This window comes from Saccoglossus kowalevskii, chromosome 10 (assembly GCF_978046115.1).
Source record: "Saccoglossus kowalevskii chromosome 10, keSacKowa6.1, whole genome shotgun sequence".
NCBI classification, from domain to species: domain Eukaryota; kingdom Metazoa; phylum Hemichordata; class Enteropneusta; family Harrimaniidae; genus Saccoglossus; species Saccoglossus kowalevskii.
Genome location: NC_140650.1, coordinates 28,034,255 through 28,059,392, shown reverse-complemented (window position 1 = coordinate 28,059,392; position 25,138 = coordinate 28,034,255). Strand labels below are relative to the sequence as shown.

Here is a 25,138-nt window from a genome sequence, read left to right as displayed (position 1 = left end):
CAAGTGTTACGCTACTCCACCCACCGTATGACGTATATGCAAATTTACAAGCCCGAATCTGGCCGGTAATGTGAGGGCGCTTACACTGATGGCAAGTCGAAATGATGTTGAGATTTATTTTTCAAGAATTTTTCATCGGAATTGCAACAGACTGCAACCAAGTCTAGTTTCAGTCATAAACATTGGGTGCAAGCAATATGGACATCCTTCTGCTAGTTCTAAACGAACAGCTGTTTTTACTTTTTCGGGTGTCCCAATCCTAACAGTTAATTGCTGATGTTTTGGCACCCTGAATTGTGAAAATTCAGTCCAGTAAATCTTTATCTTTTGTGCAGTGTTTTCGATGCAAGATGAACGATGATATACATAATATCATGTGATTCCATTATGTGGTGGATGTCTTTAAATAGTTGAGGAAATCTAATGAGTAATTCTGCGTATTCCACGTACCCCACTCGAGGCGTGACAGCTGGATCGACGGTTGCAAACACACCTGTGTACAATTGTGTAGTATTGTATTGTATAATCTGAAATGTATTCGCAGTAAACATCTTGAATATAGCAAAAACCAACCAATAGTTAACCTTGAATGCAACTATACGACGATATAATACTACGAGTATAACAGTTGCAGTTTTTCGCCCGCTTTTCACCTTCACATGCCACATATTGAATTTAAAAAATTAAGTGTAAATTTACTGCATCAAATTAAAATAAAACAGAAATGTCTTTTTTATTCTACAGCTTTACATGGGTACACAGGTAATAAGATTTCGAAACACATTAACGGAGATTGTCAAAATAAGCACAGTTTTAGCGCGCACACAATTTTGATACAAAACGACAATTATTGAACTCTATTGATCTAATGCTTTAAGATGCGAGTCCCCAAATGATTCATTAATAAGTGCAGAGTTACAATACATCAACCATTCTATACATTGTTCAATTTACTCTATAGAAATGAATTATTAAATTACTCCTGACATTTTAAATAACAATTATTGTCTATCCAGATGTCACGTAGCCAAAGTAATAACACTGTGATTTGGGGCATGCATGTCAATTTCTCTCAATGGTTATAATAAACATAATGATATAATGTTTTCAATAATTAGGCTCAACGATTACTAATTATTTCTCACACTAATAATCGTACCATTCACATTAATTTACAATCCGAACTTGGGGTTTTCTCGTCTATTTCATCATTGATAAATGTATTTAAGACTTTATGTATATTCACAATATTAGATCACCGTCCTTAATTTGCCTTGGTCGCAATGTTTATAAGAAAGATTGTTTGTGGTCCGTAAATGTAAGAATTGTATATTATATGGCCATTTTCAGATGAAAAGAATCATGAACAATGATAAAAAAACAAATCATATTTTCTTTGCCTAACCACAGCATTAATAACTATGTAGTTAGTGAACCAACTACTATTGAAGATACACGTGTACATTGTATTTTCATATGCTCGAAGTACCGTTCGTTTATAAAGCGAAGGGTAATTTCGATTTTGCGAACTTACTAAGGGTGTTTTTTCCTTTATGAAGAATATAAAATCCACATCGAGTGAAAGTTTATAATTCGAAGAAAACAAGTAGTGGTATTGTTTGTCAGTCATGTATCAATTATTTTGAAGAAATGTCCAGAAGTATAATACCATGAACAAAAAAATATTGCCTCGTCGGAGAACTACACACATGGAGCTGCATGCAGTTGCTACACACGATCTCCAAAATAACTTACTGAATACAACCATCATCATTTTGTAAACATGCAGTAGTGGAGGAGTATGTTTTAATATTGTACATTAGAAAATTTATAGACTGAATTTTAGTTTTCTTTTAGTTTTCTGTCATTATTAAAATGGGATTTTTGAGCTTAACCCCAGGCCCAATAAAACGCAGTGAAACAATAAGTTTCACAGTTTTTGGAGTAACTCGCTGTTTTTTGTGAATTTTCTTGCTGTTACAAATACTTTACAAAATTGTGTGTTTTTTGGTGGAAAGAACGGCATTTTGGTGTTTAACGAGCATTTTGGAGTTTGTGCACTGATCTAAGGTTCGGTCGTGAATGACTTGTTTGTTTGTTCATGGTATTTAATGATATATTTGCATTGCTTGTTTTACGGCTACCGGTATTGCTGATATATGATATTAACGACATATAACATATTACAAACAAGTGAGCATACATACATTACAACACTTGACATGAATTTAGAACCAACACTGTGTCCATTCCACGCCATCTTCGCTAGCCAAGGACCATTTGATCGGCCGAAGCCTCAAACATTACTCGGTAAAATATAGAAATCAACTTTTTTTTTTCTGTGGACGAGCTTACTGGCCATAAAAATATAAAAAAACTTAGTGATGTATCTGAGGGAAATGATGTGTTTGTTGCAACGAAACCGGATCGGACAAACCGATATGTAGTCTGCTTCGACAGTTTTTTCAGTTGACTAAAACACGGTTTTGCATAAATATTCGGACATTCCATCGTCTTCATTCACTTGCCCAGAAACAATTTTCAACGCTGGAATAAGAAATTTTGGAAACGGGTCAACTCAACGAATATAAACTTTCTGTAACAGTTCTTGACCGGTGAATCAGCGCAAAGCCTACACGCCAACATTGTTTTAATCTATGATGACACCTGGCCCTTCATATTTATGATTCAGCAATGCTGATTGGTGGCACCAGCTCTTTGCCGCGCCCAATCAAATGACTCAATTCAACTGCATCTTTTCCTAACACGATCACACCTTGGTTCGTGGGCCGGTTATGAATGGCCGGCTTCAGCGAAACCATGCAATTCGGACGATTATTCCACGCCACACTAATCGCATTATAATAAATAACAGTTGATGTGATAACTCCTATTACGTATGACCACACAGTGACTATATAGGAGTTGTGTATTTGATCATACAATCGGGAACATACGCCACTATTGACTCAAATTCAACTGCTACCGATATTGTGATTCACAATCATACCGTAAAATGAAAAGAATTAATAAAATTAATTGAGAATTGCTAAACTATATTCAATAATTTCTTGCAATCGCATTATTGCATGTCGTACAATGCCAATCATTTTCACAGTCCCTAGTAAATCACACCACCTCCATTTTATTAGCGTGTTTGTATTAGCGCTTGTTTGCTTGTATTAAACTCGGGCACATTTTATAGGTGGGTAAAAGTAGTTATTGCTTCAGCATCGCCGTCTACAACATTAGGTTAACGGACGATTCCTTGTCAGGACGTCTATAGTATATATACAGAAAAATACGTGTTACATTCAGGGATCAAGGTAAAGTGTCGACTTTTTAATTCTATATGTTCGTGTTAATATAATATTTGCATATTATCGATCATGATCACTCACTGTTGTGTTGACCTTAACTAAAACAGAACGCTGGTCAAAAGTGTAGGCACTATCACAAGGTATGGGGATGCGAATCATTGTGAAATTACAAACATTTTAACGGGAATTGTTATCTTTTTGACATCTATTTTTATATACATGTACTTCTGTAATTTACCCAGTATGTACTTGCCGGCGCTGTTGTTTACACAAATGAATGTAAACAACAACATTCAGTGACCAATTTGAATTTATTGAACATTTTAGTAGACGGAGGTCTTCGTGCAAGGTATGTCGGTAATTCTACTTTTCATGAATTGGAGAAGAAGGCTTCTGATCACAGAGTTTTTACATGTTTTCTTCTGAAAGACATTTCCAAATTCTTGAGCATTCAGATTTATAACATAGGAATCACCATGACGTGAGATGAACTATGACCTCTATCCGGGTTAACCCTTCCCCCTCAATACGAATTCTTACACGATAATTGCTTCACATACACAGTACACTGAAATATATATTAATTTTAGATAGATAACACTAAACGGAGGATAAATCCGCTAGTGTCTACACTTTATTCATCACTCACTTTTAGTAACACCTGTATTCTTCATTACATGACACAATGGCAGTTAACTGCAGTGACACTAGTTTTGAAAAGCTAATAACATTACATTTGATGTACTCATGTTATATTAAACCACAAAGTCCGCGATCTTTAGACCAACAAAGAAATTACATTTTCAGTCTGGTATTTGTACTGAAAATAAGACTCTAATTGAATAATGAATTGCATTTATTACCGTCTGACATTTAAAATTAATGGTTTCAAGGTCGAGTGGCATGAATTATAACAAATAACGACTCCGCCAATAAATCAGATCACTACTAATGATAACAGAATCATTCTGATTTATAATGCAAATATAATAACCCATACTCTATGATAACTTACAGTTTTATATACTGAAATAACCAATCGCCATGGCAACTATAGAATGTTCTGGGACATGTTGTAAGAAATGGATATTAGATAATCTTCTTCTGATACTGACATTGGTTGGTGTGATTGTCGGTTTCATTCTTGTTCCTATACTTCAGGTAAGTATTTTCAGTTATAACATGGTAATTATAAAACTCACAAATAAAGCTGCCATATCGCAGAATGACGTGTTCTGTATTTAGTAAATCTGACCTAATTGAACCGGTTATGCTTGTGATATGTGGAGGGTCCACTCAAATCCAGTACCGACTGACATGACACCCGTCCCAGCAACACGAGAACATACTTTACAACTACATGCAATATATTTTAAGGCACTTGTCGGTTTCTTGTCTTTATTACGCTGGCAACGCCGAGCATATTTGGTGACACGCTCAACAATACTGCGTATTTCTTGTCTAAATTTGTTAATCAAGTAATTTGAGTAGGGACGGAGTGTGTGATCTTGAAAACAACGGGTTCTAGTTTGAGACTGTTTTATCGTTTATTACATTATGGTATGTATTATGATGTAATAAGTTACAATTGTAAACAGAGTTTTAATGTCAAATCACATAATGACATGTGCGCACGAAACTATCAAGTCGGTTCCAGAATCACAGAGAGAATTTAATGTTCCGTGGGTTGTATACAATAAACACAATTTTGAAAATAAATTGCCAATCACTTTCGTAAAATATATTTTATCGTTAGAATGTGCAGATAACTAAGAATTTCTGTCTTTGATTTAAAAAATAAATAAAATCCTATTAAATTTAAGTGTGTTTGTTCATATAAAAGTCATTATATTCTTTACTGGTTGTGGGTACGACGTTTCATGAACAATTAACAATATTTAAAGGTAAAAGGTATTAAAATTCTCAACCAATACTCCTTATAATGGAAGTCTAATGATTCTATGTCTCAACATCACAAGGCAAACAAATGTTGCCACCCTATAGTACAACAGATGAAAGGAACAATATAAGTGAATGCATATTGGTATGTATGAATTTGATTATAATAGCCCCCCCCCCCCCACACACACACACACTGATTATATATCTTGCAGCCTCTAAATCTATCTGATGACGCCATTATGTGGATTGGTATGCCAGGAGAATTGTTCATGCGTGGACTGAACTGTATGGTATTGCCAGTGCTCACGGCGAGTGTTATCACAGGTAAGTCAATGTTTAGTGTACTGAGTGGTATTGTCTACACTCAATAAGTATTATTTTAGGTAATACACAGTCACGGTAGTGTACTGAGTGGTATTGTCTACACTCACTGGGAATTATCTTAGGTAATACACAGTCACGGTAGTGTACTGAGTGGTATTGTTTACACTCACTGGGAATTATCTTAGGTAATAAACAGTCACGGTAGTGTACTGAGTGGTATTGTCTACACTCACTGGGAATTATCTTAGGTAATACACAGTCACGGTAGTGTACTGAGTGGTATTGTCTACACTCCCTGAGAATTATCTCAGGTAAATCAATGTGTAGTGTACTGAGTGGTATTGTCTACACTCTCTGAGAATTATCTCAGATAAATCAATGTGTAGTGTACTGAGTTGTATTGTCTACACTCACTGAGAATTATCTCAGGTAAATCAATGTGTAATGTACTGAGTGGTATTGTCTACACTCACTGAGAATTATCTCAGGTAAATCAATGTGTAGTGTACTGAGTGGTATTGTCTACACTCTCTGAGAATTATCTCAGGTAAATCAATGTGTAGTGTACTGAGTGGTATTGTCTACACTCTCTGAGAATTATCTCAGATAAATCAATGTGTAGTGTACTGAGTGGTATTGTCTACACTCTCTGAGAATTATCACAGGTAAATCAATGTGTAGTGTACTGAGTGGTATTGTCTACACTCACTGAGAATTATCTCAGATAAATCAATGTGTAATGTACTGAGTGGTATTGTCTACACTCTCTGAGAATTATCTCAGATAAATCAATGTGTAGTGTACTGAGTGGTATTGTCTACACTCTCTGAGAATTATCTCAGATAAATCAATGTGTAGTGTACTGAGTTGTATTGTCTACACTCACTGAGAATTATCTCAGGTAAATCAATGTGTAATGTACTGAGTGGTATTGTCTACACTCACTGAGAATTATCTCAGGCAAATCAATGTGTAGTGTACTGAGTGGTATTGTCTACACTCACTGAGAATTATCTCAGGTAAATCAATGTGTAATGTACTGAGTGGTATTGTCTACACTCACTGAGAATTATCTCAGGTAAATCAATGTGTAGTGTACTGAGTGGTATTGTCTACACTCTCTGAGAATTATCTCAGATAAATCAATGTGTAGTGTACTGAGTGGTATTGTCTACACTCTCTGAGAATTATCACAGGTAAATCAATGTGTAGTGTACTGAGTGGTATTGTCTACACTCACTGAGAATTATCTCAGATAAATCAATGTGTAATGTACTGAGTGGTATTGTCTACACTCTCTGAGAATTATCTCAGATAAATCAATGTGTAGTGTACTGAGTGGTATTGTCTACACTCTCTGAGAATTATCTCAGATAAATCAATGTGTAGTGTACTGAGTGGTATTGTCTACACTCTCTGAGAATTATCTCAGATAAATCAATGTGTAGTGTACTGAGTGGTATTGTCTACACTCTCTGAGAATTATCTCAGATAAATCAATGTGTAATGTACTGAGTGGTATTGTCTACACTCTCTGAGAATTATCTCAGATAAATCAATGTGTAGTGTACTGAGTGGTATTGTCTACACTCTCTGAGAATTATCTCAGATAAATCAATGTGTAGTGTACTGAGTGGTATTGTCTACACTCTCTGAGAATTATCACAGGTAAATCAATGTGTAATGTACTGAGTGGTATTGTCTACACTCACTGAGAATTATCTCAGATAAATCAATGTGTAATGTACTGAGTGGTATTGTCTACACTCTCTGAGAATTATCTCAGGTAAATCAATGTGTAGTGTACTGAGTGGTATTGTCTACACTCTCTGAGAATTATCTCAGATAAATCAATGTGTAGTGTACTGAGTGGTATTGTCTACACTCTCTGAGAATTATCTCAGATAAATCAATGTGTAGTGTACTGAGTGGTATTGTCTACACTCTCTGAGAATTATCTCAGGTAAATCAATGTGTAGTGTACTGAGTGGTATTGTCTACACTCACTGAGAATTATCTCAGGTAAATCAATGTGTAGTGTACTGAGTGGTATTGTCTACACTCTCTGAGAATTATCTCAGGTAAATCAATGTGTAGTGTACTGAGTGGTATTGTCTACACTCACTGAGAATTATCTCAGGTAAATCAATGTGTAGTGTACTGAATGATATTGTCTACACTCTCTGAGAATTATCTCAGATAAATCAATGTGTAGTGTACTGAGTAGTATTGTCTACACTCACTGAGAATTATCTCAGATAAATCAACGTGTAGTGTACTGAGTGGTATTGTCTACACTCACTGAGAATTATCTCAGGTGAGTCAATGTGTAGTGTATTGAGTAGTATTGTCTACACTCTCTGAGAATTATCTCAGATAAATCAATGTGCAGTGTACTGAGTGGTATTGTCTACACTCACTGAGAATTATCTCAGGTGAGTCAATGTGTAGTGTATTGAGTAGTATTGTCTACACTCCCTGAGAATTATCTCAGGTATATCAATGTGTAGTGTACTGAGTGGTATTGTCTACACTATCTGAGAATTATCTCAGGTATATCAATGTGTAGTGTACTGAAGGGTATTGTCTACACTCACTGAGAATTATCACAGGTGAGTCAATGTGTAGTGTATTGAGTAGTATTGTCTACACTCCCTGAGAATTATCTCAGGTATATCAATGTGTAGTGTACTGAGTGGTATTGTCTACACTCACTGAGAATTATCTCAGGTGAGTCAATGTGTAGTGTATTGAGTAGTATTGTCTACACTCCCTGAGAATTATCTCAGGTATATCAATGTGTAGTGTATTGAGTAGTATTGTCTACACTCCCTGAGAATTATCTCAGGTATATCAATGTGCAGTGTACTGAGTGGTATTGTCTACACTATCTGAGAATTATCACAGGTAAATCAATGTGTAGTGTACTGAGTGGTATTGTCTACACTCTCTGAGAATTATCTCAGATAAATCAACGTGTAGTGTACTGAGTTGTATTGTCTACACTCTCTGAGAATTATCTCAGGTATATCAATGTGTAGTGCACTGAGTGGTATTGTCTACACTCACTGAGATTTATTTAAGTCCGCATGGATTGTATATATTACATACATATTACCTTTTTAGATAATCCAGTAAATTGATCTTCAACAAGTCATCAATACGTATTACACGCATGTTTTTGAATATATCAATTTCACTTATAAATATGCAGAGGTAATTTTTTCTACAAATAAATTGCTAACCTCCATGTCAATTAAAGTTGTTAAAATATGTTTGGAATACGTTAAATATAATATTTCTCTGTGACTACATCATGTTACAATATGTTACACAGATCAAAATACAAATATTATCTTCGTATTGAAAACTTATCCCAACAATGTATTTGGAACACGTTTATTTGGCATCCCTAACGTGTTTTAATTCGTGGTCAGCTTTCTGGCACTTTTAAAACGTGTTTTTTTTCTGTTTTAATATCACTTTTTAGTGCGTTGTAAATTACACATTATACTATGCAATCTGTCTTTTTTGGAAATTAAGTCGATTAATATGATTTTATATATGTATCGACGTTGTCGCTAACAAGTAACTACAAAAATATCTACATAATGTCCCAGAGCCATGTTTTTATTTTACCACGGATGCACGGATGTTTCTGGTGTTGTATCATATCTTTACATTTGATGCTTTAAAGTTATGTCTGTGTCTGAATGTTATGTTTAAAGTTATTACATTTCCAAAAGATTTGGATAACTTTATTTTATACCAATATAAAATAAAGTTATCCAAATTATTTGTATATTCGCATCTACTTAATTACGTTTTTAAAAAGCAGTTAAATCTAAGAGTTTTTGAAGACACTTGTTGAAGGCCGTATTCAGTGATATCAGCAGGGATTGTTCTTCGTAATGTAGCCTGTCCTTACAGCGAGTGTTCGTCTGAGTTCTTATGTCATGTTTTGTGTTACAGCTACTGCATCTTTAGAACCCAGATCGAACGGCAAGATGAGTGGCATCAGTTTTGGATTCATGGTATGCATGGTGTTTCTCGCGGTAACTGTCGGCATTGTGTTATGCTTAGTAATACAACCTGGTAAAATTAATTCTGATATCACCGATGATGACTACAAGCCAGCATACTATGAAACACAAGATGTAATCGCCGATTTATTAAGGTTGGTTATAACCTGAGAAGGGAAGTGATTTATAAAACGTATATATAGAGCCTGGTGTTTTACACCACATAACACATCATGACACACACACAAACACGATTTATTTAAAATTGGATTAGAAAGAGCATTGTAATAATAAAGTTGTACGAACTCGATAATGTATATAACTTGTATATCGTGCCTATTTAATAATTTAATTAGAAAGAAAGAAATTTTGAGCATGGTTCTCTTTTTGTAAAGTAATTGAACATTACACGTATTAATTGTAGTATCTCTACTACTGTCAGCCTTTAATGGCGACTACATAACACCGTCCATTCTATGCTCGCACCATAGTTTGTCACAGTGCAGTATCATTGGTTACTCTCTTATAAACCATAAATCTGTTTTATATTTCGTGTATTTTTGGTAAAAACGTTTGTTCTGTATTAGTGTCGATTATGACAATGTTGTAATCTTGTTTTTTCAATGTTCTATTTCCAGAAATATGATTACAGATAATATTGTCAAAGCCTGTCTGCAATCCGTAAGTAAACAGTTTACTAGTACTTAGAGAACTGTTGGGTTTTCTCAAATGTGCCATTGTTTGGTAAATTAATTATAGCACAGCAAGTGTTGTTATAGTTTTAGTGTTTATTTGCAATATGACTGGGCTCGATTTACACAATTTCACATGCTCATATTGTGAAGTATGGCGGAAATTAATAATGAATGCAGTCTTAGTCAATGAATCTTAAGATTAAAATAATACATTGACATCTACTAAGATCTTCCCAGCTGCATCGTTATAGTTACATTTATTTTTAAAGATTTACACTGCATATACCTTTGAAGAAACTAACAGCACAGACACCAATACTACGGAGTTACAAGTCGCGTCCAAATCAAGCGAATATGGATCTGGTACTAATCTGCTTGGTAAGGATTCTCTTGGTTATTAGTTACTCAATTGTGTGCGGAATTAGAAAGAATGTATGCAATCACTCATTGTTTGGTTCATTTTGTTATTTTTGTTGATATTGCAGGTGTGTTAATATTTTCTGCTGCGTTCGGCGCTGCTATGTGCGTCCAGAAGGAAGAGACACGTGCCATGTTCAATTTCATGTGGGCACTTCGGACGATATCATTGAAGATCCTTACTGTGTTTTTATGGTATGTATGTATGTGTACTGAATTTTGCGAATGTTGATTATCATCTGTGTGACGCGCTAGAATAATTGAAAGCACCACTATGCAGTGTTCTAGGCTATTTTATGATTTGATGCACCCTGGGAGACCCGAATCTAAGCTATTATTTATATTCCTTTTCATACAAATTGCTTTCGAAGAAGCAATATGTATTTTAGACGCATTTTGCTAAAACCCATATGATGTGATTGGTTGCGTGAAAAAAGAAATGGCATGTTCAACAAATACCTCTTCGTAGCGGTAAATCAGGGCGAATTTGCGTTTTATAGTAGTTTGCTAATATAGCAATTTGTAAAAGGACGTTTTAACATATATTATAAACACATATTTTAAGTTGTAATATCTTTTTACAAGGAGGTCCAGATATGTGCTTTCCAGTGAGGTACAATGAAATAATAATGACTAGATATGGTTTAGAATTACACAAATATATCATATAAAGTGGCAATATTTCGATATAAAAGGTATTTATAAATGATTAGAGACTCGCAACAACCACCCTAAATTACACAACAATAGTTCTGTGGAATTTTGGATATGACCCAACACGTCTAGTTTAGTTTTGTTTTGTCTTTGTTTCTCATTTTGTTTCTTTTGATTTCCTGTAATTGGTTGTTGACTAGTGATCCACAAAGCCACTTTCACCATCACTCTCTAAGAATTAAGCACAATACCTCATACTAGCGTTGGTATTCTCCTGTATTCAAATTATCATACTATAAGCTCTGATATTAGTGTAATAAAATTATTGTGATGTTGTATTACAGGTGTTTACCTATTGGGACCGCTAGTCTAATTTGCACCTCACTGCTTGGAGTTGATGACATAACCGCCGTCTGGGAGTCTCTGGGTAAATTTGTTGGTACAGTGATCGCAGGCCTCGCCATCCACGCTTTTATCACACTATCTCTCACCTTCTTTATTGTGACAAGACAGAACCCATATGTTTTCCAGTTTCGCTGTCTGAAGGCTATTGTTATGGCAATGATCACCAAAACAAAGTGAGAATCAACAACGATTAAACCTTTTACTGCGCCCTCTAGTGACGATGATGTCAAAATAACGTAGTTAAAGTGAAAGAAATATCGCATTGTGTAATTGTGATCGTTCTTCGAAATATAATTAATCTCTGAAACACATTTTTCACTGACGGACAACGACATATGAACACAATATCGCAACTTTCATCTATTTACGTTGTTGCTATGGTTTAAATCCATTGTCTTCGAAATGCGATGTTGTCTACCACTGTTCGCTTTCCTTGTCATAACGAGGGCACATTTGAATCGCAAATCAAATATCCAATCAAAAACCACTGCACACGTGCACGGTACTGCGTTCTTAATTTCCGCGGCATATTCTGTTGTCGGGTGTCTGATTTCAGTAAACATGTTATTCTTTGTTTTATTTTAATGTAAGTGCTGCCACATTACCAGTGATTTTTAAAGTCTGTGAAGTCAACAACAACATCCACAAAACTGTTAGCAACTACGTGGTGCCGTTGAACGTATCGTTTAAGAGCGATGGGTCGGCAGTGTTCATCGTTAGCGGCGCTATGTGGTTGGCACAAAGTGAGAACATGCAATTGAATGCAGGGCAAGTCATCACAATGGGGTGAGTTATGAACATAAAATAAATATTGTAATGACTTGTAAATATAGTAATCAATTAATCAATCAATCAGTGAATCAATCAATCAATAAATCAAACAGTTGATCAATCATTCTGTCTGTTCATCTATCCGCATTTATGTATGTCAACCAGTCAGTCAGTCAGTCAGTCAGTCAGTCAGTCAGTCAGTCTGTCAGTCTGTCAGTCAGTCAGTCTGTCAGTCAGTCAGTCAGTCTGTCAGTTGGCTTGTTGGTCAATAGGCCAGACAGTCAATCAGTCGGTAAATTTTGTCAGCCAGTCAGTTCAGCCAGTCATCGTTGATTTGACTTGGGACATATACTATTTTTATAACCAAATATTTTATTCCGTTACTATATGATCTAAACAAAACGAAAGTGTCATGTATTTTCTCATTATATCCTCTCCCATCGACAATATGCTTGCATGATGTGCCAAACATAACGATATCGTACAATATGCGATTACTTACAGAATTGTAGCATGGGTAATGGGACTTAGTCTTCCAGCAGTTCCAAGCGCAAGTCTCGTTGCCATAGTGACCGTCTGTAGCTCGGTCGGTGTACCTTCATACAACATCGGTCTCCTTATTTCCATGGAATGGTTATTGTAAGTAAATTTAATTAATTTCAAACCAAATTTTAACTTAAATGTCATCATTCATACATTTAATGGTATAGAACCGTGCAGTAAAAACGGAGATAGTGAAGGCGTGTTTATAGTCACATATTCGTTCTTGGGGTATATACGCCGCATATAAAGTATATAACGCATACAACACAGAGATAATTGTTATAATATGTATTTCCACATTCCAGAGATTCTTTACGGACAGGTGTCAATTGTATCAGTCACTGTTCATGCGCTGGTATTGTCAACAGTATAATGGCGGATACTATAGAATCAGCTGAGAGCGAGTTGGAGAAATTAAAAGCGGTCGAAGAACACGATCTGGAAGACCTAAAACAAAGCGGTGTAGTGAATTTAGCTATAAACAAAGATGGGGAAACAGCTGGTTCATTTAGACAATACACGCAATAATCTCACATGTGATCATTATTTTTTTCTTCTTTGGTGCATTGTTAAGATACAAATGACACATGTCATACCAGGAACGTCGGTTTGTGCGCTACACGTGGTGGATTATACAACTTGTATGTTGATTTCTCGTATAGAAATTTCAATAAAGCATCACTGTAATATATTATTCACCTTTGGGAAAGAGTTGAACAACGCCTCTGATAATTACATTGAATGTATCTCATGAATCAAAACAAATCGAAGGGAGTATATATGACTTGTTGTATCCATGCTTACAGTGCTCAATTTTCTTATCGCTTCATGTTGGTATTACATAGTTTGTGAATTACTGTGATCATGGTAGCCTACTGAAATTTCAGTCACTGAATTTTCAGTGGAAGTCAACTGTCAAGACCAGGTGTCAAGACTATATGATAGGTGACCAGGGGTCATCAAAGGTCATTAGACATTACTTTGGGTGAATACAAAATAGTATATAATCTTTATCACAAATTTAATCAAGTGTAACTTCTCAACCGCTTTCTGTCAGGTTTAGTGATTTTATAACTGACAATGTGAACACGTAGAAAAAGATTAATAACACAGAGACCGTTATCACTCATATAAATATTAAACTCACTTATGGTGGAAATATAGTGTTCTGCGGAGAATTTCAATTTTAGCGTAGATTTTGCCAGGTTTACTATTTTTCATTCTAGTTTTTCATACTGTCACTATTTAACCAATCAAGTTAATTGTTTAAAAACAATACTTACATACCCAGTGGTGATTACAGTAAATTATTTGTTTTTTTAAACTTTTTGGCAATACGGCAGTATATCAATTAGGATATATACATATACATTATAGTCACATTTGTTTTCAAAACGTTCATTTTTTATGAAAAATTTACCGTTTGTTTGATATTAAAGTATAATTCGATTAATAAGTTTTGTGCCATGGTCGTATATTCAATCTCATAATTACACGTTACAGGTAATTTACAGGTTATTTGTTTCATAATACAAGAATATCCGTATTAGCTGACAATACCAAGAAATTCTATAAGCCCTCATGGTTGGTTGGACGGCACGAGTAAAATAGCTTCTACTTTAGACTTGATGAAAGTCAATCTCATGACCCAAATAAATATTTTTAGTTTCACAAGTTAACTGTGCAAACCAGACTTAGCCAAATGTTTAGAGCACTCAATTCAAACAACAATTGATATTCTTCAATGCTGTAATGACAAATGACATGGTTCAATGGCCGCCAGAACAAACGCAGGAAATGAAATGCGAACAATAACGAGAATGAGATTCTTGAATTTCAAAATCAACCGAAAGATAATAAGGATACGATCGACGAAGTAACTGATGATTTGCCAGTGAGCATGGACGGCATTAATACCGTTGACGAGACGATACTAACCCGGCCCTTGTCCGTCACTCAGTGTACTGAAGAGGTATCTTTTGTAACTTCAGGTTCCCCTTCCTTTGCTTCTGTGGTGGATTCAACCTCTGGTCCAGTCCCAAAATTTATTGGTGTCTTTGACAGAAAATTTGATGAACATGCATGCTTTTTCCCTCGATGACGGGATGATGTAGAGTCGATTTCATCGGAGATTTCTCAAATGAGTAATAGTGATTCAGTTAAAGACAAACTGTTAGATCAAGCGTTGGTGTTCGCATGCATTGAAAAGTCATATAACATCGATAGAATTGTTGAATTCGTACGTGGTTTTTGTTCTGATCTGGCTTTACTCATCAGGTCTATTAATATAATATCAATATCAATCAATAATTAATATCATATCAATCACAATAATTTGTAATATGTTTATTTCCAAAGAAATAATAATAATTGGTTAATACCTATAATTGTAATAAATCATGTTGCCTGGCAGTGTAGGCTGAATGAACGGCAAAAACACAGCCGGGTGTGTCTTACAGATAAGTAGCAGTAAAGGGGCAAACCATGTGTTCAACGCATGCGCATGAGTACTTGATCATATATTATTTTACTGTGTTCTTATACCCATAATCAACAAGCTCACTTGTTCATAAATTGAGATAAGCATCCTACCTGCATTCTATTCATTGTGTTTCTACTCCAACGTGAGCGTATATGATATTGACAGATTATGGAGTCTCGTACTATGTGTCAGGTGTTTCAATTGTATGTACACATGACATGTACAACATAAAAGACCCTGAACTAGCATTATATGACCACAGTTCCGGTGGTAATAGGAATACGAAATTGTGTGGAATGTTCAATTGGGTTATTTATCTGTCGTATTAAATAAAATGGAGACAGGAAGCATATGTGTGTGACTTCACGTAATATGTAGAGCTATCTATAGAGGGCGGTGTGATCTAACGTGATATCAAAAAGAAACGTTCAATAAAGTGATTATAGCATTAAAACAGTACACCGTGGCTAATAACTCAATCAGAAGTGGTCAAGGTATTAAATATACACCTGATAAAAGTTATATTTATTGACGAAAGACTAGATAGTTTGCTATCATCGAGCACACATTATTTATTTGTCATATGTTTTATTATATCCTTATTAATCCTTTATGTTGTCACTTTAAGCTGATTAAACAGGACAGTATGGCTATGACGGACGTGTCCAGTTTACAAATGAATTTTAGGTAATAAATAGCCACACCATATTTTCTATGCATGCGCATCATTACTTCAAATTATATATTTTGTTCCTGTGTGAACTAACATGATAACAAAAAGACAAGTATTCTATCTTCGTTTAGTGATTGTTGTTTGAAGTATATATTCAAATAAGTGAAAAGCAGGAATAAACATGGTTAGAACCTTCATTTGTTTAGAAGACAGTAAATAAATTAAACTGGTCAGTCTAAAGAATTATACGAGACAGAATCCCCAATTATGGGTCTGTATAATACTTATGACATGTCAAGACTAGATACTTATTACAATATGAAACAAATCCCAATGTTACTAGTCAGCAAAGTGTGCTTCTAATGACCCGACTGTTTTGCTTGGATACTCATCGCAATGCCACTTCCTACCACTAATTTCCTGCCACTGTTTTTCAGTATCTGATTTACACGTCAAAGAAACATATGCCCACTCTTGCCTTCATCAACAACTGAGTATGTGAAACCACATTGTCAACGAGGTCTTTCAAATCCACATGCACCATCAAAGGACTAGTTTGTCTAGTCTGACGTCATCTATCAATGTGGAATTACTGTACCGTCTTCTAGACCATTTCACGCACTGTTTCCCCAAATTCTGCTGTGTCTGTGCATTTTAAAACCTTCGTATGGCAAGTATACCAGTTTCTGTTTCACAATAAACTGTTCACAATTATTCTAATATATCCCTTACTGTTTCAACGTCTACCACGGATATACACTTACAAAATCTTTTTCTCGAAAACTTTAGCACCTTTGGAAAAACCGATTGCCTCGGAATACTGACGTGACCTAACAAAACATCCATATCTGTGGCGTCGGATGGGTAGTTTGGGGCCATACCTTCCATAGGTTTGGGTTAGGCCTTCACTAGATCCTTCCGACTCACACTTAAACTGTCACATCGTCTGTTTACATCTGAGTTATTGCTAGAGATAATGTTTAAAAACGTATTTATTCGGAGATACAACGGGAATTTTCGTTTACAGCAATAGAATGTCTCGTAGTTCAAAAATAAAAAAATTCTTGTCGGCTGCTAAATGATTGATTAGTTCACAATCAAAAGAAGTGCTTACCGGCAGGACTACAAGGGATTCAAAGTTGCGCTGTGATGGCAGTACAGAACTGACAGAATCGTTCAGTAGTAACGCAAACGATGATTCTGGTTCGTACGGCGATGTTCCCCTCTGTAACGGTCAAATTCGATTGTCTAGTCCGACACGGCGGTAGTTTTCGCAGGGTACAATTCTAGAAGACGTACCTACACACGAATTGGCGACGTCACAAATGATATGCCCTCGAATCGGGGTCGTTTGTTCGGTATATACGAATTGATATAAACAAATTACAGTAAAGATACTTTAGACATTACCAATATGGTGCGGCGAATCACGTGGCAATATAATGATAATACATCGGTAATAAATCCTAGCTTGTTAAACAGAACGATCATATAGTCAGTCGGATAAACAAGCGTGCTTTTGAGATAAAAGAAAATTAGCTTGGGAAGGCATTGGGTTAGAGGCGAATAAACGAAGAAATAATAAAATAACTCCTCCCAATTTGACAACTTGTAAAGGTGGAAATTAATTAAACGCCAGGAATTTACTCGCAAATACATGAGAAACATTATTTAAACATTTATTTTCTCAATTTAACAACTTGAAAATTTTGAAATTAAGTTTTACCACCTCTTGTTTAGGGTCGGGTCAGGTAATGTCAACGCAAATGGCAAACACCAAATTAGTTTGTTCCCAAGATATACACTAATGGGTTATGGCATACATATACAATACACAAGCATAAAACCCAAAATTGGCAGTTTTATTGACAGTTGTGACTATATAATTGAATTATGTAGTATAACGTTCTATCTATCTCTCTACATCTACATCAAATGCACAGGTATGCAGTCAGTCTGCCATGGTCATTGTTGGTCATTGTCTGTTTATTTACCAGGAAGGCCTGGGTTCAAATCCCATTCTTGCATGTCTTTTCTCACAAACGCTAACATTAGTATTACAATACAGTATTTATCTGTGTGATTATACAATGTCTGCAACGTGGGAGATCGCAGGTTTAATCTAGTGGTTTGCGAGACGTTTAGATGCTACAGTTGCCCTATAAATATGACTTAAATTCAATCATCTGTAAAAGCTTCAGCACACCAAAAACTCAAACCCATGCAATTAACACGACACAACACAACACGAGAAAATACTACTATTCTATAGATTGCTAATTCCCACATTCTAACTTTTGCCTTCAAAATAATATAACATCCTTTTAGAATGCATTGATCCACATATTAGAATTGCAGAAAGTGAAGGTACGTCCTCTAGAATTGTGCCTCATGATCGTGTTCCGGTGTTCAGAGTCACCGTCATAAGAATTTAGAGCCTTTGCCGTGAGCTTTTAAAACATGTGTACTCAGCAATTGAATCATCGTTTTCGAGAGTTCCCTTTTTTGCGCGCAGAAAGGGCGTGACTTCGCCGGACGAGCCAATCACCGCAGCGCGTCTCGATAAGTGTCAATCAAAATTAGCCACAGCATTTTCATTACATTGCATATACCGTGACGGGAAACCATAATAAAATGCACGGGCCTGCAATGTCACAAGATAACGAGATATAAGGAAAACTGAACAACTAAAGGAAACAGCATAAACAGCAAGCTATAATACTTGTCTAGTTCATTTGAGCCGATGTCTCTGGAAACAATTTAAAAAAAAATAGTTACATTCAAATATCAACATATACTAACATGCTTATGTCATATAAATTAAAATAAGCTACCCGTTCATTTTCATAAATTCAGAATAATAGGTAAAGCTCGGGATCTACGCGCAACTATTTCGTTCTTCAAGCTATAACTTATCGTATAATCAATTTAAATAACATGAATCAAGTATTCGTTTAAATTATAGCTTAACAAAATCAAAATCCATTGTTACACACAATACGTTCGTGCATTGTTATCACGGGTAGTGCACATACATTTTCACAGATAGCATTCAAACAATATGAGATGATTCCATTTAACACTTAAGTGGGGGGAAATAAATCTAACTATATAATTAATAGGATATAATCTAAAGCGGGATTTTCACGGAAATTAACGAAAAAACTCATCATCATCATCCCTATTCACAAATACCAATTTGTCAAAGTTGATTGCATACCACAATATTAACAATAAAATTGAGAATAAAATTGAATTATTTTTTTAATTTTAAACAATCATTACATAGTTTGTAATTGTGGAATTGATTAAAAACTATATATTTGAGCATCTCAAATTATGAAAATTAACATTGAGCATTCTTCTTCGATGGCAAATTCAACTTGACAATAATATGCATTTTTTGTCAAATCGTTAATTTTTATTATTATACATAAACTCATATTCACACGCCTCGCCTCCCTTTGTTAGAAGAAATTACAAAATATTGAATACAGTAGTTTGACGCATTATCAAAATGTCATTATTGATCGGATTCCGACTCACATATTTTAATGTAACACACTAGTCAAATCGATCATTGCATTGTATGTCATTGGCTAATTAACATCGAAGTTAAATATTTACACCATTCACAAAATAAATTTTGATTAAGACCCGAAGCCAATAAAAATTATGTATAATTGGTCTAACAATTAACAAGAAAACATTAACCATATATTGATTCAAAACCATTGATGCGAATTTTAGTTCAAGAACATCTAACAAATGACTGACAAGCAATGACAATGTCTCAATTATTTACATGAGGAGAGCTTACCCGGTACACAGCAAACTCTCCCATCTCCACAGTAGTCAGAACAAACACCATGCCAACCTGCAGTGATCTCATCCTTATTACACTTTTTAGAACGACATGTACCACCACAAGTATGTTCACATAGTTGTGATTCGTAATCTAATATAGTTAGTATAAAACATTAACAAGAAAGTATTAACCATATATTTATTCATTAACAAGAAAATATTAACCATATATTTATTCAAAACCATTGATGCGAATTTTAGTTCAAGAACATCTTACAAATGACTGACAAGCAATGACAATGTCTCAATTATTTACATGAGGAGAGCTTACCCGGTACACAGCAAACTCTCCCATCTCCACAGTAGTCAGAACAAACACCATGCCAACCTGCAGTGATCTCATCTTTATTACACTTTTTAGAACGACATGTACCACCACAAGTATGTTCACATAGTTGTGATTCGTAATCTAATATAGTTCGTATAAAACATAGAATTATGGTTATTTAACTTGTGATGTCCACATCGACCTAATGTTCCAAACACTTGCACATTGAAAAAATTACACACTCCCCGTTAAATTTGTGAAAGTTCTCTTTGTGCTCGTCATATTAAAGCGGGGGGGGGGTGTCGCGAGTATGTCTTTGAAACTTGAGTCCCAAGTGGCGTATACAACAGATTATTTACAGCAAATTCGAACACGTGTTGCGTGACGACCTCTCAGGTTTAAGTCATAGCAAAAAAAAACATAGATCACAAGTGAAAGCATATCCAAGTTATCACATTTTAAACAAAAAGGTGGCCGCCAGTCGGCCATATTTGATCAAATTGCAAATTCAATTAACATGTATCCATTTATGGTATGCTAAATATGAATGAAAATGATACATGGGTGACAGAGATATAGTAATATGGGCAATAATAAAAACAGCCGTTATTCGGTCATCTTTGATTTGATTATGAAACAAACTGACAAGTATGATGTATGTGCCAAATACGAATGAAAATGGTACATAAATCTTGGAATTATAGTAGTAATGCCAAAAAGTCAGATGGTTGTCAATTGCCCATCCTTGGTCCGATTTTGAAACAAATTGTCATGAACAGTTATCCTAACATGTACAACCTATATACCAAGTTTGATTGAAAACTGACAAAGCATGTCCAAAATACGACATTTTCAAGATGGCTGCCAGTCATACGTGATGCAATTCTCATACAATGTGTGGCAATCCTGCAACTCAAAATAAATATTTATAGGCAGAACACTTACCTTCCACACAGCACACCCGACCTTCCCCACAGTGGTAAGAGCAGCCATATGACCAATAATAGTATGAGTTTTCCGAGGCTATCTCGCCCCTATTACATTTTTTAGCACGGCATGTTCCACCACAGTAATAATCACACTCATCAATATCTAATGCATTCATAAAACAAAACTTATATAATTAGTGAAACTGGACACGAATAGAATGTTAGTGATGGAGGATATCGAGGAGTGGACTAACCACTAACTTTCATCTATTGCTATCAATATATTTTTAGGTTGGAAATATCTTCATCTGTAAGATATGCTGTACTGGTATAAGATTTAAAACTGGAGATAAATTGAACCTTTTGTAAATCCCTTAAATTTATCCACAAAATTAAACATCAATTACTATTTAAATATACAATAATCTCAACAAATTCAAGATTCGTGGCGAGTTATATATAACTCAAGGCATATTTCGGTTCTGCTACTGATTTCAGACTGACACTATATCTCGCAAATACCACAATACTATCAAATTAGAATAGGGAAACGTTTATGCTAGATAGAGCACAACAATCTTAAAAACCTCTTTAGTTATTTCTTGCGCATTTTCGTTATTGTTAGTGTGATAATTGCTAATTAAATTAGACCATTAGGTTATCTATTTAGGTCTGTACGTAAATAGAGTATGCATTAGTTATTTATTTTAATAGTCCACTAGTTTTTTTTTATCCTATACAAAGACACAGTCCTAGACTGACTGTGACGAAGAGAATGCAATGCTGTCCTTCACTACAACAGGGGTGTAGACAGTTATGGAAGTAAATAATGTATCCATAAATGAAATTTACACTGCAAGTAATGCCCTGCCTTTGGTCTCCACAGAACTAGAGCATTAGACACTATTCAATTTAGTATAGCATAATCCATTCAGGTAAAATTAAATCATCATCATCATCATCATCATCGATAGAGCATTGATTGATAACAGGGCGGACAACAAGCTGTGCGTCAGTGGGCTTAATCTCATATAAATGTTTTTAAAGCACGTAGGTGTTACTCGATAATTTTTTATTCGATTCCTGTCTCTGTTAGCTTCATTGGGATTACCATTTACTGGCTGTTAAATTTTAAAATTCATTGTATTGACTCGATAATATTAAATATTCACTCTCGATGCATATTATGTATATGAACAGGTTGCATTCGATTTTATAATATCTTTAATAATACATTTAATACCATAAAACATTAACCGGCTGTTTTCATCGACAGGGAATTAAATACATTTTCAATTATTTCTGCCTGGCTTAGCCGCCTTGAATAAATATATGAAAATGTATGTAAAACTGTGGAAAACAGCTCATTTAAAATTTTGAATTTAATAAGGGGCAATCACGAGACCGTCTGTTTGACCTAGTTGAATGTGATATTTCTACTGTGAAGTCCGAGATATAATTGTAGTTTTGTGAATAAAAAATTTTGCAATATCTTATTTTATCTTATATGTAATTTAAAATTGTAACTGTAGCGTGACTATTTCTTCATTTATGTATTTTAAGCAGAGGACTAAATATTAATATTCATTCTGTAAATCTTAGCCAAAGATATGGAACAACATTTTTTTTATTTCTCAAGAATTTGAGGAAAGATCATTGACTTTATTGTTATGAACACTGGCTTTGTGTTTGGTAACTTGACTCACTGTTACTATGGTAACATTATTATGCCATAGTTGACACATTACACTTCATCTTATTTAGAGTTATAGGTTGGGCGTATATGCGTTTAAGTGTCAGCGGAGTCACATGAAAAGAAATATAATTCTCGCTATTTTGAAAAAAAAATGCCTTTGAAAGATGCGACATTCAAGTATTCCAAAAGGTGCTATTGAATATGATAACAGAGATTTTTTGGATTGAGTGCTCGGCTGGCTCTATTGCGTGTATTGAATATGAAAGCATTGGAAATAATACACTTGGAGAACAGGGCTCGGAATTTTTTGACCGGACAGGGACATTTTCAAACATTGGCAGTTATAGAGATTATGGTTTTCTAGCTGGTTACTAGCTTTTACAGCTGGATTCAAAATGAATGCTTGTGTTAGAATTTACAAGCTGTTCTGTCGATTCAGATAATGAAGCTTGGTGTTGATATATTGTCCGTGCTATTTGTCTAAACATTACACATGCAGCCTCTCGGCTGAGATAGCTCCGCTGTTAGCAATGCACATTTCAATTATATCATTAAAAACTGAACGAATCTAAAAGAGGTCTCCCTGAGGTGGTCCCTATATGTATAGTATCAAAGCAATCAGACTTGCGGTTTTCAACAAGAATTTGAAAACATCCCTTTTTACAAAAAATAAGAAAAATATTTATCAAAAATTGAAAATTGAAGATATCATCATGAAATGAACAAATCTGAAAGACCGCCACCTGTAGTACCTATATGTATAGTATCAAAGAGATCGGACTTGAACAAGAACTCACAAATATTATATATTACTTTTTACCAAAAATTACGAAAATATTCATCAAAATTAGATAATTGAAGATATCATCACAAAATGAATAATTGTAAGAGAGGTCATTCAATAATATAACTTTCTACCAAAGATGACCTCTCTCAGATTTGTTCATTTCGTATATATATATAATATCAAAGTAATCAGACTTGTTATGTTCAACAAGAAGTTGAAAATATCACTATTACCAAATATGACAAAATTAAAAAAAATGAATAAATAGGATTTAAAAGGATTTTCATTATTGCTTACACTGCATTTAAATTCAAATTATTAACAATTATTGTTATACCATTCTTTGTATTAATATTTATGAATTGTTCCGAGTAGGGCAGTAGCAAGTTTATCCAATTTGTTGTCGTGTATTTAAATATAGTTGAAATATATATGCAACGAATACCAAATTATTATAAGTATTTTGTCAACAGTCAATTGTAGGATATCTTTATGCTAGTGTAGTAAAAGAAAAACATTATAATAAGCTGAATACTTACTAATACTTACTGCAGCGACCTGCAAACCAAATGAACATTTATTATTTAATGATTGCAAACAATGTTGGTTAATACGCGCATGTATTCGTCATTGAATGCGTTTATTTTAGTTTAGTGTATCAATGACTCCTTCACTACAAATAATTCACGTTGATATATATATATGATACTTACACTAGCCACCAAACAGACCAAAGGTACCAGCAGACACACTACATATATACCATGCATCTTGAGTAAATATGTACGCTTAGCTTTGATCAATACACACACTTTGTCATTAATATGACGAATTTATATGTTTAATATCATCGAACACAATATGTTCGCAATGTTTATTCATAAAGGAATATTAATATTAGGTTAATACTTATTATTGGCAAACAATCATACCGTCTGGCAGTAGAGGCTGATTAAAAAATCAAAACAACACAGCGGTGTGTCCAGTTTACAAATAAGTAGTATTAAAGGGGCAAACCATATGTTCAATGCATGCGCACGTGTACTTAGAATGATTTATACTGCTTTTCTGTGTTCTTATAACCATGATCAACCTGTTCGCTTATTCACAGATTATGTTAAGCACCATATTTGATGAAATAATTTCAAATACAATATATTACAGCAGACCATTGCGTTTCTACTCCAATCGTGAACGTATACGGTATTGTCAGAACATGGAGATTCGTTCTATGTGTCAGGTGTTTAATTGTATGTGCATATAAATCACACAAAATATGACCACAGTTCCGGTGTTAATGGACAAAGTGAAATGTGTTGGATGCTCTATTGGGTTATTCATCTGTCATACTAAATAAATTGGGAACAGGAAGCATATGTGTGT

General features: G+C 34.7%; 2 protein-coding genes across 2 annotated transcripts; one reads left to right on the top strand and one right to left on the bottom strand.

Annotated features, from left to right (window-relative positions):
• Window positions 1-4,364: 4,364 nt before the first annotated feature.
• LOC102804903 (excitatory amino acid transporter-like) lies at window positions 4,365-13,747 on the top strand. The gene is made up of 10 exons (XM_085504774.1): window positions 4,365-4,481; window positions 5,435-5,546; window positions 9,519-9,723; window positions 10,207-10,249; window positions 10,533-10,641; window positions 10,749-10,875; window positions 11,679-11,912; window positions 12,331-12,525; window positions 13,015-13,149; window positions 13,359-13,747. Exons 1-10 carry the CDS (start codon window positions 4,365-4,367, stop codon window positions 13,579-13,581), a joined length of 1,500 nt encoding a protein of 499 aa, XP_085360900.1. The 3' UTR covers window positions 13,582-13,747.
• Window positions 13,748-17,182: 3,435 nt separating this feature from the next.
• LOC102804147 (uncharacterized) lies at window positions 17,183-24,567 on the bottom strand. Its single transcript, XM_006822638.3, has 6 exons — window positions 24,469-24,567; window positions 24,295-24,313; window positions 21,289-21,435; window positions 20,347-20,484; window positions 20,029-20,166; window positions 17,183-18,957 (listed from the first exon to the last, which is right to left on the bottom strand). The coding sequence occupies exons 1-6, from the start codon at window positions 24,523-24,525 to the stop codon at window positions 18,935-18,937; spliced, it is 522 nt and encodes a 173-aa protein (XP_006822701.2). The 5' UTR covers window positions 24,526-24,567; the 3' UTR covers window positions 17,183-18,934.
• Between the last annotated feature and the right edge of the window lie 571 nt (window positions 24,568-25,138).